Genomic DNA, 12,782 nt, shown 5'->3' on the forward strand with positions numbered 1-12,782 from the left:
TGATCTGCAAGCAGACACTGAACTAGTCTCTTATCTCCTGGCCCAACTCAATTCTTGCCTGGCTGAATTTTTCCTGCCCTGATTGTGACATCCTTGACCAAACCTCATACCTGTACTCTTCCTGTTGCTGTATAATGCCCTCATCCTCCTGGACAGGCTCAGGGCTGTTGCTGCTTCAACCTAGCACCTTTGACTGCACCTCTCATGCAGCCCATAACTTCCAGTTGTCTTATTCTCCTTTCCCAGAGCATTCCCAATTTGAATGGTCCCAAGATTAATCTATTAGTTTTCCTTTTCACTCTGCCTTCTGCCTGTTCCTGCCACATTCCCCCAAGTGGGTTTAGCTTGCACTCTTACTATCTAATGCCCCAATTTCACATTATTCCATGGTTTCTAGTTCACTGCCACCATTCTGCATCACTAAAAACTACTTATTTACAAAGCCTACCCCTTGCTCATTCAATCCACTTCCAACCCAGATCCTGACTGACTATCTGCCTTCCCTTCCTCACTCATATGCTTGTCCTAGTACACCAGCAAGGTCCCTACATTCTTCAAAACAGACGTAAGTACCACTTAGAAAAACTACTCCCCTCGCCCCTTCTCTTCTTTTCAATTATCACCCATCATTTTTATTTATAAGGTCCTGGAATACATCAATGTCTTGCACTTACACTTCCTGTTTGAGGCCCTTAAATCAGATTTCTACCCAGGCGACAGCACCACGACTGCGCAGGTCAAATTCACCAGTGACACATTTGCGACTTGGTGTCCCTCCTCATTTTCATTAACATTCCTGCTGCCTTCAATACAGTACAAACATGCCATCCTCCTCAAAATGTCTCTTCTCCACAAATCAGTTCTGTGCTTCTGCTCTCTCACAATTCCACTCCCACCAGTCACATTGCAAACATCACACCTCTAACGCAAACTTCTCCTCCCTTATCTGGAAGGTCACATCTGGTGCACCCCTGGGTAAATCCTTGGACACTCTCCTTACATTTACTGAGTACCCTTCAGTGACTTCATCCAGAAGCACAGGCTCAGCTTTCACATGTGTGCTGATATCTTCTTCACCTGCTCAATCAAGTCCAAGGTTATTTCCATTCTTCCCAGGTGCATGGCATTAAAACCTGTATGAGCTAAAATTTATTTCCGTTAAATGTTGGTAATGCCAAAATCATCAGGCTGAATCTTTAACGCCCAAAAACAGATTGTTTGGAGTTGGGCGAGATGTTAAAACTCAAACCCAGCCAAACTTGCTCACTTCTGGGGTAACTGAAGGCAGGACAGGGCAAGTAGCTAACTAGCTTCCAGGGGGTGGAATGGCCAATTTAATATTTTAATGAGGCTGGCAGTTGAATTTCTCCAACTTTCGCCTCATTGGCCTCTGTACTTCCACCCGCCATAAACAATCAACCAGAACACTGAGGACCATGTTCTCACCCACACTAAGGTCTGCAACCCATCAGTGCTCTCCTCGCCAATCTCCAAGTCCAAAGAATGGACTTATGAACATACGAACATGCCGGACAGGAAAAGACCCTCTGGTCCATCCAGCCTATCCCCCACAATTGTGACGCCTTGTGTATCACAATATATACACTCCCCACCTGAAACCACGAGAGCTTAAGATTCCCCAGGGCCTCATCCCTCTCTGCCTCCACAATTCCCTTCAGCTCTATATCCCTTTGCACACCGTCCAACACTGGCTCATCTCATGTCCCCGTTTCCTCCACCCAACATCAGCAGCCACTATGTCTCTGCCATCAGGCTCTCCCTCCTCAGTACTTTCATTTTGTAACCTTCCTCCCATCTTTCAAAATCTTCCGATGGATTCGACTTTCACCCTTTCCTCCCTTCTGCTCAATATCCACTACTCCTGCAATGGGCTGAGGCAGCTCTGTACACAAGGAGCACCATTGAAATGGAGTCAGCTGTTCCCTGTGATTCTGCAATCCTCCATGAAGAGAAAGGGCTGGCAAACAGAACTTTGACCACCAAGGTTACAAAGTTCCAAAACCATATTTCATTTATTTATGAAAGTTCTAAACTATTTTCAGTTTACACAAGTAAAATGTATATTTAGTTGAGTCATTGTTGCTCATGAGGTAATATTATTGTTTGCAGCATGTTTGACAAGGTGCACAAGATAAAAGTTCACGGGGTTAGGGGTAATATATTAACATGGATAGAGGATTGGCTAACGAACAGAAACAGAGTCGGGATAAATGGTTCATTCTCGGGTAGACAATCAGTAATCAGTGGGGTGCCGCAGGGATCAATGCTGGGACCCTAACTATTTACAATCTATATTAACAACTTGGAGGAAGGGACTGAGTGCAACGTAGCCCAGTTTGTCGATGATACAAAGATGGGAGGAAAAGCAATGTGTGATGAGAACACAAAAAATCTGCATAGACAGGCTAAATGAGTGGGCAAAAATTTGGCAGATGGAGTATAATGGAAAGTGTGAGGTCATGCACTTTGGCAGGAAAAAAATCAAAGAGCAAGTTATTATTTAAATACAGAAAGATTGCAAAGTGCTGCAGTACAGCGGGACCTGGAGGTACTTGTGCATGAAACACAAAAGGTTAATATGCAGGTAAAGCAAGTGATCAGGAAGGCCAATAGAATCTTGGACTTTATTGCAAAGGGGATGGAGTATAAAAGCAGGGAAGTACAGTTGTACAGGGTATTGGTGAGTCCACACCTGGAATACTGCGTGCAGTTTTGGTTTCCATATTTACAAAAGGATATACTTGCTTTGGAGGCAGTTCAGAGAAGGTTCACAAGGTTGATTCCAGAGATGAGGGGGTTGACTTATGAGGAAAAATCGAGTAGGTTGGGCCTCTACGCATTGAAGTTCAGAAGAATGAGAGGTGATCTTATTGAAACGTATAAGATTATGAGGGGGCTTGACAAGGTGGATGCAGAGAGGATGTTTCCACTGATGTGGGAGACTAGAACTAGAGGGTATAATCTTAGAATAAGGGGCCGCCCATTTAAAACTGGGATGAGGAGAAATTTCTTCGCTGAGAGTTGTGGATCTATGGAATTTGCTGCCTCAGAGAGTTGTGGAAGCTGGGACATTGAATAAATTTAAAGACATAAATAGAGTTTCTTAAACGATAAGGGGATAAGGGGTTATGGGGATAGGGGTTATGGGGAGCGGGCGGGGAAGTGGACCGGAGTCTATGATTGGATCAGCTATTATTGCTTGAGGGGCAGTATGGCCTACTCCTGCTCCTATTTCTTATGTTCTTATGTTCTAATGTTTGCATCAAACAGATTACAGAATGAAAACGATCGTCAAAACAATGTTCTTTTTGTTTTTCTATTTTTTAATCAGTTGCAGTAAATTAGGTAAGAGTGAACTTGTTGCTTACAATTCCCCGCAGTGAAGTTTATTGCCACATTAGATGCCTTGCTTGTTTCCAAAATGTCATCCCATTGAATGGATTGCAAGTAACAAAGCTGTGGGTTAGAAGTGATTTTCACACTGCCAGATAAAATTTCTGAAAGATAAAAAATGAAGATATCATCCAAAACATAGAAGACAGACAGACTTGCATTCATATAGCACCTTTTGCGACCACTGGACATCCCAAAGTGCTTTACTGCCTATGAAGTACTTTTGAAGTGTAGTCACTGTTGTAATGTAGGAAATGTGGCAGCCAAATTGCACACAGCAAGCTCCCACAAACAGCAATGTGATAAATATTAGCCAGGACACCGTTGCTATCTCCCCTGCTCTTCTTTGAAACAATACCACGGGATCTTATATGTCCACCCGAGGGGGCAGATGGTGTCTCGGTTTAACATCTCCTGCGAAAGATGGCACCTCTGACAGTGCAGCACTCCCTCAGCATGATTGTCAACCTACATTTTTCTGCTCCAGGCTCTGGAATTGGACGTGAACCCACAATCTCCAGACTCGGAGGTGAGGATGCAACCAAATGAGCCACAGCTAACACTGTGGCCACAAAAGGATCCGAAATCGCACAATTTTCAATTCTCTTCCATCCCTCTTATTTGGCCATTTTTATCCAGCAAGGTTGTATTTATTGCCCATCCCTAATTGCTCTGAGAAGCTGGTGAACACTCTTCTTGAGCTTCAACAAAGCAATTTACTAGAACTAAGCAGCTTGCTAGGCCACTTCAGAGGGCAGTTAAGAGGGCATTGGTGTGGGTCTGGAGTCACATATAGGTCAAACTGGGTATGGACGATAGGTTTCCTTCTCTAAAAGACAGTAGTGAACCAGTTGGATTTTGACAACAATCCGTCACTTCTACTGTTACCAGCTTTTTATTTCCAGGTTTAAAAAAATAATGAATTTAAATTCTCAACCTGCCATGGTGGGATTTGCACACCCATTCTCTGGATCATTAGTCTAGGACTCTGCATTAGTAACATTACCAACTATACCACTGCACACCAAAATGAGGCATAGCAGAAGTCATCCGCTGTTTATTAGACAGTCCCTCGTGTCGAGGATGACCCACTTCCACACCAAAACGATGAGCTCACAGGTGTTTCCCAAACTACATCCTGAAGGGTGGAAGATGCCAGTGCATGAGTGGAGTGGCTGTTGCACATCAGCCACCACATGGGCTTGAGAGAGCTAGGTCTTGGTCTCATGGCAAGGGTTCTCCAAGAAGACTGGAGACCAAGCTCTGCTGCATGGACCTATTACGCACACATACCCCTACTGTCCATAGATCGCAGTGTGGGCTGGCCCGTGCTGCATCATCCCTGGGCCCCGACCCCACTGTTGCTAAATGCTGCGCCACTTCAGGGCCTCTGCCTCACAGCTGGGCTCCTCGATTCTGACCTTGCTGCTCCTCAACTCTGACCTCACCGCTCCTCGACTCAGTCGCTCCTGGGCCACGACCACACCACTCCTCGACTCCAACCTCACGCTCCTGGGCCACGAACACGCCATTTCTCGACTCCAATCTCGCCGTTCCTGGGCCACGACCCCACCACTACTGGACCCCGCCGCTCCTGGACCATGACCCCACCACTACTGGGCCACAACCCCGCTGCTCCTCGACCCTGCCGCTCCTGGGCCACGACCCTGCCCGCTCCTGGGCCACGACCCCGCCCGCTCCTGGGCTCCACTGCTCCTGGGCCACGACCCCGCCACTCGAACTCTCGCCTTTCCTGGGCCCCGAACTCTCGCCTCTCCTGGGCCCCGATCTTTCACTGCCTCTCCTCCTACACCTCTATTTACTCTCGCAATGGCTACCCTTCAGGTGTATGCCTGGACAGTAGGTTTTGGCAGGCTACGCGATTGTGGGGCAATACAGCCGAACCTGAACCCTATTCCCCCGATATCCACACATGTTCAGGGTTTACTGGATAGCAATCAGAAGCAGGCATGTTGGTCAATTTTCCTTCCAAGTAACAAAGCTGTGGGTTTGGCTAATGTTAACACTAATATCACCAGCTTGACTAGTATTAGTTAACCTAGCGAAGACGGGATCAAATTTGGAAACCTCCTGAAATGCACAACGAAGTTACTCATTGGCATAACCAGATGAGCCTCTTGTTCTCATCTAATTCTACCAGACCTGCTCCTGCTCATACTATTTCCCCATATTTTGATACATTGCTTTCTATCTTTGAAACAACTCATGAGATTTGCCTTGACAATTAACTAATCAGTCATGCTCCATATTTAAGAGATATGAATCATCTAACCAGAATCATTACATACAGGAGCACAAGGTTTATTCTTCGAACATCAAACTGCAATCAGAAAGATGTTACATTATCTCAAAGATTTTCTCTTTGTTTCAAATCCCATATTGCTAGCTCGGTGTGTGTGCTGTGCATATTTTTCTTGTCAGTGAATGTCTATCCATAGGGCATTATCAGTACTGGAAGATTTATGTATGTATAGAAGGTAAAAACAGTACGGGGAACAGCTGGAGCTGAACACTATCTGGCAGAAGAATGGGTTCAGCTGAACAGTTTAGATAAATTGCTGATTCAAGTTTCTTTTCGAGACAGCAAGCCAGCTGCCTGAATAAAGTTTCTATTTCAGGAAGCACAAGCTCGAGCTCCCTATTGACCAGCTGGTTGGCATCCTGTCCTGAAGTGATGCCAAGCAAAGGTCAGGTAGATTCCTGAATTTGGAAGAAAAGTAACTTTGAGCCACTGTTGTACACTTCCCAGCAGCTGTTTAAAGAGGAATACTGATGAACACCAGCGAGCAGGGTGCCGTATGTCCTCTTGGCTGGGTTAAACTTGTGTGGCAAGCTACACATATGGGGAAACGTGAAAGATCAAATTATTTTACGGGTTGATAACTACAGGACTTTTAGGAATTGATCGTGACATATCTGTAAGATACCATCTCAGAAATAATCATTTCATTTTAATCATCAATGGTGGACAGGTGAGTTGCTGTTAATATTACAAACACAACTATAAATGTAGCAGACTACAGAGCCATGATCTTATCGAGTGGCGGAGCAGGCTGGAAGGGCCAATTGGCCTACTCCTGCTCCTATTTCTTATGTTATGTTCTAGCCTCTCTCTAAACAAAACTTATCTTGTTGACTTTACATTTACCAGAGAAAAAAAAATCAGTACAACATTTATCTCATTATTTTTTGGATCCTTGCATCTTCTAATCACCTGTTTTATTTAAAAGCATGCCAATGTCAGAATTTCACAATAGACCAGCTTTGTGCTCAAATAGACAAACCTATTTTACAGTGATGGTATATAGCACTCTAGTATTAGTTAAAAATCCATTTAAATACTTCGGGAATGTCCTGTGAGATGACCAAATGTACATTCCGTGACTAACCAGCTACTGTAGCGATGTTTGAAATGAAAATTAGGGTCATATAGAATCAAAGAATATAGAATCAGTCTACTCTCAATCATCAGCGAAGTGATGGAAGGTGTTGGTGACAGTTATTCAAGTGATATTTACTCACAAATAACCTGCTCACCGATGCTCAGTTTGGGTTCCACCAGGATTATTCAGCTCCAGACCTCATTGCTGTCTTGGTCCAAACATGGACAAAAGAGCTGAATTCCAGAGGCGAGGTGAGTGACTGCCGTTGACATTAAGGCAGCAGTTAACCGAGTGTGGCATCAAAGAGCCCTAGTAAAACTGAAGTCAACGGGAATCAGGGGTAAAACTCTCCGCTGGCTGGAGTCATACCTAGCGCGAAGGAAGATTGTTGTGCTTGTTGGAGGTCAATCATCCCAGCCCCAGGACCTCGCTGTAGGAGTTCCTCAGGACAGTTTCCAAAACCTAACCATCTTCAGCTGCTTCATCAATGATCTTCCCTCCATCATAAGGTCAGAAGTGGGGATGTTCGCTGATGATTGCACGGTGTTCAGTTCCACCAGGGGGCTGTGTCTCAGAATAATGGGCTGCCCATTTAAAACTGAAATGAGGAGGAATTTATTCTCTCGGAGGGTTGTAAATCTGTGGAATTCTCTGCCCCAGAGAGCTGAGGAGGCTGGGTCATTGAATATATTTAAGGCAGAGATAGACATATTTTGAGTGATAAGGGAATAAGGGGTTATGGGAAGCAGGCAGGGAAGTGGAGCTGAGTTAATGATCAGATCAGCTATGATCTTAATAAATGGGATAGCAGGCTCGAGGGGTCAAATGGCCTACTGCTGGTCCTATTTCTTATGTTCTTATTTGCACCTCAGAAAATGAAGCAGTCCATGCCCACATGCAGCAAGATCTAGACGACATTCAGGCTAGGACTGATAAGTGGCAAGTAACATTTGCGCCACACAAGTGGCAGGCAATGACCATCTCCAACACGCTGCTCGCCTTTTAAGGCTTTAAAAGGCGAGCAGCGTAGAGCATACCACTCCAGGCTGCTGGTGCAGGAGAGCGATGGCCGTGAAGAGGGTGACTGGTTTGGACGTCATCATAACCCAGGTCAGTGATTGGAGTGTGGGCATGTGCAGCAGGAGTGGCGAGGTCAGGGCGAAGGAGCGGCGAGTGATCATGGAGTGACGTGATTGGGGCCCAGGAGAGGCGTGAGTTTGGGGCCCAGAGCAGCAGGGGCCAGCCCATATTGCGATGTGTGTGCTCATTAGGTCCATGCAGCAGAGTTGGTCTCCAGTCGTCTTGGTTAATCCTTGCCACTGGACCAAGACCTAGCTCGGTCAAGCCCGTGTGGTGGCTGGTGTGCAACGGGCACCACTCTTTAAAAAAATCGACGCACAGGCATCTTCCACCCTTCAACAGGTAGTTCAGGACCTGGAATATTAGGTTCTTTATTGAAACACCTGTGAACTTATCCCTTTTTGGCATGGAAGCAAGATATCCTCAATACGAGGGACCGCCGATGATGATAATTAACCAATTAATTTTTTAACAATCCCAAGATTTAGATGATGTACTGCCACAATGTATATGGAACATTACAGATAGCCTTGACCGTCTATTCTGTCTTCTTTCCCATTGTAATTTCCACTGGTCAAACATCATCGGTTGACAGGGAGGGATAAAGATCTGCTCCCAGCTCTTTAGCCAACTTCTCAAGTGACAGACTCTCCCATTTTCCTTCCCCTTTTGTCTGCTAACCATGTTCTCCCTGAATCACAGCTGAGATCAGGAATTAACTGTGTGGAGAACTGTAGGTGCAAACTCGTGTTCTTCCATGTGACAGTATGGTGGATCTCAAACATTATGCTTCGATTATAAACACACACTTTCCATTTTGCATTGATAAAACACATCAAACAAACCTGTAAGATTTCTTAAAGGTAACTCCTTAAGTCCAGTTCTTCCTTCTTGATCATAGTTTGACAAAATAATGAGGGCAAATTTGTCATCATAAAGCTGGTGACCCCGGATGATCCGAAGATTCTCCAGCGGGATCCTTGAAATTTTGTTGAGGGCTATGAGGACATAACCTGAAACTTCCTGAATACTCTGTAAATCAAGAGAACACCCATATGTTATATGCATTAAAATCATTTGTCAAAGGATTTTGTAGGTATTACAGTAGCTCTGGCCACACATACTTCACAAGATGCTACACAGACTACACATTATAAACATGGGCTATTCATTCCTGCTTGCAGTCGTCAACTTTTATTTTCTAATTTTTCTCCTCTGTTTGCCTCCAGGCATAGATTCCTTGCTCAAGTATTGTACATTCCCGTTATTTGCATGTGAGCTGTGGGTCTATTCAACTGTGGGGTCTTCACAACCAAGCATCATATTTTTTCAGCTGACATCCACACAAATGCACTTCCAACAGGAGTCATTGCATTCAGATCAGGAACAGCAATTTTATCGTCAATTTTACTCTCCCTGTCCCTGGACTTTTAAGGCCATGTGTAGCAGTCCAATCCAAGCATCAGCTGAGAAACAGCTGACTCAGCACAGACCAGACATCAATCCTGTGCCCAACCTGGTCTCTCCAGTGCAGTTATTCAGCATGTTCAGCAGGGAGCTCGAATCTTGTATAATAATGGAGTTAAGTGGCAAGTATATCATGAACCAATGTGATAATGTGATATTAAAGCCTTTAAAAGTTTTTTAATTAAGTAAGAGAAGGCACAAGATGCTTAGTAAAGAGCATAAGAGGGGAAATCACACTTTCTGGAACCAACTTTAGCAGTGGTGGAAAAGCTGGTGCACCGTTCAAAAGGGGAGAGTTGTGCAGTTGTTGGTTAGAGAATTGACATGAAGAACTATGTCTGAGGATTTGAGAGAAACAGATTTTCTTTGCCTCCATTGAAGGCGATGCAGAATATCATTCAGTCATTGCACTGCGACAGTACAGACTGTGCGGTGTGAAGTTGATGAATGTAGAATGGAATCATCAGTAAAAGGATGGACAGGGTTGGATGATGAATGGAGACGACCATTAATATGGGGAAGAAACAGAGTGAACAGAGGATGAAGCCCCAGGGAACCTGTGATTTAATGGAAAATGAGTCAGCAGGTGAGCCATGTACTATAGCAAAAATAGAGCTATAGTCGATTCTTAATTAGAAGCCACTAAATATGAATTCTATCATGTGAACATTTTTGAATACCCTTTCCCGTGTTAGTTATGTTGCTTAATTTGAATTACTGGATAATTCCTTTTTTAGTGCAGAAGTGACTATGAATTATCAGTATGTGACTGAATTTATGAGCAAATTATATAGTGATGAATACAGCATTCATGGGAGGTTGTACAATGTTAATTTGCTTATAAATGCATGGTACCAGAGCCAGTCAAAAGCTTTGGAGTAATATAAGCTTTTAAGGCAATATAAGATGACTAGGTCAAAGACAATTTTAAGTCTTGTATATCTGCATTGAATCTATACATGAGATAGCACAGAGCTACTACCCACTGATGTGCTGTACATCAAATTCGAGTCATGTCGCAGTGATCAAACCTTCATGCATCATGTTCCTTGGCCATTGATGCTCACTCTGACACACACTGCTAGTAAGAGAGAGAAAACGTCTCCCACATGCCATATCCATATATTAAAAATAAATTATAACTGACACAAGCTGTTACAGCTGACTTCAACTTACCAGAGACAGATTGGGAAATTACAAAGGGTGCAATAGGGATGAAAACATTATCCAGGACACTGAATTAGATTGCTACATGGAACCATTAGTCAAAGTTTTCACAGGAGCTGCAGTACCCTTAGATCTGGTAATAAACAGGAACAAGGCGACGGCAGAGCAAGTTACAGTCAGAGTTTGAGTGAGTTTAAGAGAATGCGTACATTAGAAATATCCACCTTTAGAAAAGTAGAATTTAAGGGCATGAGGGGTGAGCTTAGGCAACTGGACTGGTCTGTACGCTTCAAGGGAAAAAGCTAGGAAAAGTGGATTTAGAAATATTACATATGGAATGCACAACAGACGGGAAGGCAGGGTAATGGGGGAAAATATAATTGTGGACAACAATGGCAGTAAAGTGGGGAATAATGGCAAAGAGAGATTCATCGTAAAGTACAAAGCTCCAGGTAGTAGATTGGACAGGGATTAATATAAAAACAAAGTTAAGGAAGTTAAGAATCTGATGCGGTGAACTATAATGGGAAACACAATTAGGATAGCAGGGGATATTAAAGAAAATGTCAAGCATCATTATACATTTGCAACAAACAGCTAAAAGAAGAGGAAAAGGATGTCACTGGATTTTTCATGTGAGGGGAAGGGGATTACTAAAAAAGAGATAGAAAGTTCAGATGTGGCCATCACTGATAGGCTGGGGAACTCAATGGAAAGCAAGGCACCAGGCCCAGATGGATTAAATACTAGGCCATTTCAAGAATTGATCAGCAAAAATCGGTCACATCTTCCACATTATATTTGGGGAATGATTCAAAATAGAAATACCACCCGAGGATTGGAAAGTCGGTAGCATTACACCAGGGGCATTGGAAAACTACAAATCAGTGAGCCCGACATCAGTTATGCTTAAAATATTAGAAGGCATCCTGCAAGAGGGGGTAATGAAACCACCCTACATGGTGTGGTAGTGCATGGGTTTATGGGAGGGAAGCTTGCCTAACAAATTTACTGAAGTTGTTCAAGGAAATGACTGATCTTGTAGACAAGGAAAATTCTTTGGATGTGATATATCTAGATTTCAGAAAGGCTTTTGACACATGCCACCCAATAAAGTAGCCCACAAAATAGGAAGGTATGGAACAGGAGGCAAGCTACTGAGGTGGACTGTAAAATTGGTCAATCCAAAAAAACCAATGATTGTAAATGGAGCTGCATTGACATGGCAAAAGCTCGCTGATGCCACAGAAATCATTGCCAAGGCCATTACTGTTTACAGTGTACATATCGATCATTTGGAGTAGGGGACTGAGCTGTCTAAGTTTACAGTTCACACCATATTTAGTGGAGGGTGTTCAAAACTAGAGTTGAGGCAAACCAGATAGAATAAGACAGGATATATCAGGGAGGTAGGCTGATGAGTAGAAAATTGCATTTACTGTGGATAAATGTAAAGAAGAGTGAAGGAAATAAAAAGTGGAAATATAACCTACACAGTTCTAGGCTCCAGGACGCAACATAAGAGAGCGCGATCCGGGGGTGTCAAGTTTCAGAATTTCTGCCTATTTTCCATTGCAGGATTTTGGTGTAATATATATAAAAATGATTATGTTCAGCTCACAGGTTGAACCCACTGCACTTGGCTACAGGGAAATGTAAATCAGAACTAGACGAAGAAGCTCACAATGTAATGCTTCCCACATACCACTTCAGTTTACGATAATGGAAGTTCATGTAGATATTACACTGAGCATCTACACCTATAAGGCTAGAACTACCTGTTCATTTGAGGACACGGTGTGGGGGGGGTTAAAGTTGGATAGCACAAAAAAATAGGCATGGGCACCACAATGCAAGAATGCCCTCGCCCATTCAAGGAGCGCAGGCAGGTGGTCACCATTGTGCTGCCTACTAATTATAATGATCACAGTGCACAGCCGAGCACTGAACATGTTGCTGACAGGCTGTGTGTTCAGCCGGGGGCTGAAGATTGCTTCGTTCGTTTTACTTGAAGTTAGCCTACTCCTCTTAAAGGCAGTCTGAACCTCCTAAAGGTGAGCAGCCTTCTCCTGTTGAAAAATGGTAAAAGTGCTAACCCAAATGGAACAGGCCAGGGAAAGGGCACCCAGGGTCTCAGACAGCACTTGAGCTTTATGCAGGGTGTCAACACTGGAAGAGTTCTTTGCCCATAGGGGCCCAGGTGACCCTCCAGAAAAAAGGATGTAGGACCAGATCACCAAGGCAGTCAAT

At 43.9% G+C, this 12,782-nt stretch overlaps 1 protein-coding gene across 1 annotated transcript in view; it reads right to left on the reverse strand.

Moving 5' to 3' along the window:
• The window catches only part of egfra (epidermal growth factor receptor a (erythroblastic leukemia viral (v-erb-b) oncogene homolog, avian)), a 366,184-nt gene that overhangs the window by 115,732 nt on the left and 237,670 nt on the right, over nucleotides 1–12,782 (reverse strand). Inside the window, exons 3-4 of the mRNA XM_070881226.1 lie at nucleotides 8,744–8,930; nucleotides 3,390–3,518 (exon numbers count right to left, since the gene is read on the reverse strand). Of these exons, the coding sequence (XP_070737327.1) occupies nucleotides 3,390–3,518; nucleotides 8,744–8,930 (316 nt within the window). The remainder of the gene's footprint in view (nucleotides 1–3,389; nucleotides 3,519–8,743; nucleotides 8,931–12,782) is intronic.

Source organism: Pristiophorus japonicus, chromosome 5 (genome assembly GCF_044704955.1).
Source record: "Pristiophorus japonicus isolate sPriJap1 chromosome 5, sPriJap1.hap1, whole genome shotgun sequence".
Taxonomy (NCBI): Eukaryota; Metazoa; Chordata; class Chondrichthyes; family Pristiophoridae; genus Pristiophorus; species Pristiophorus japonicus.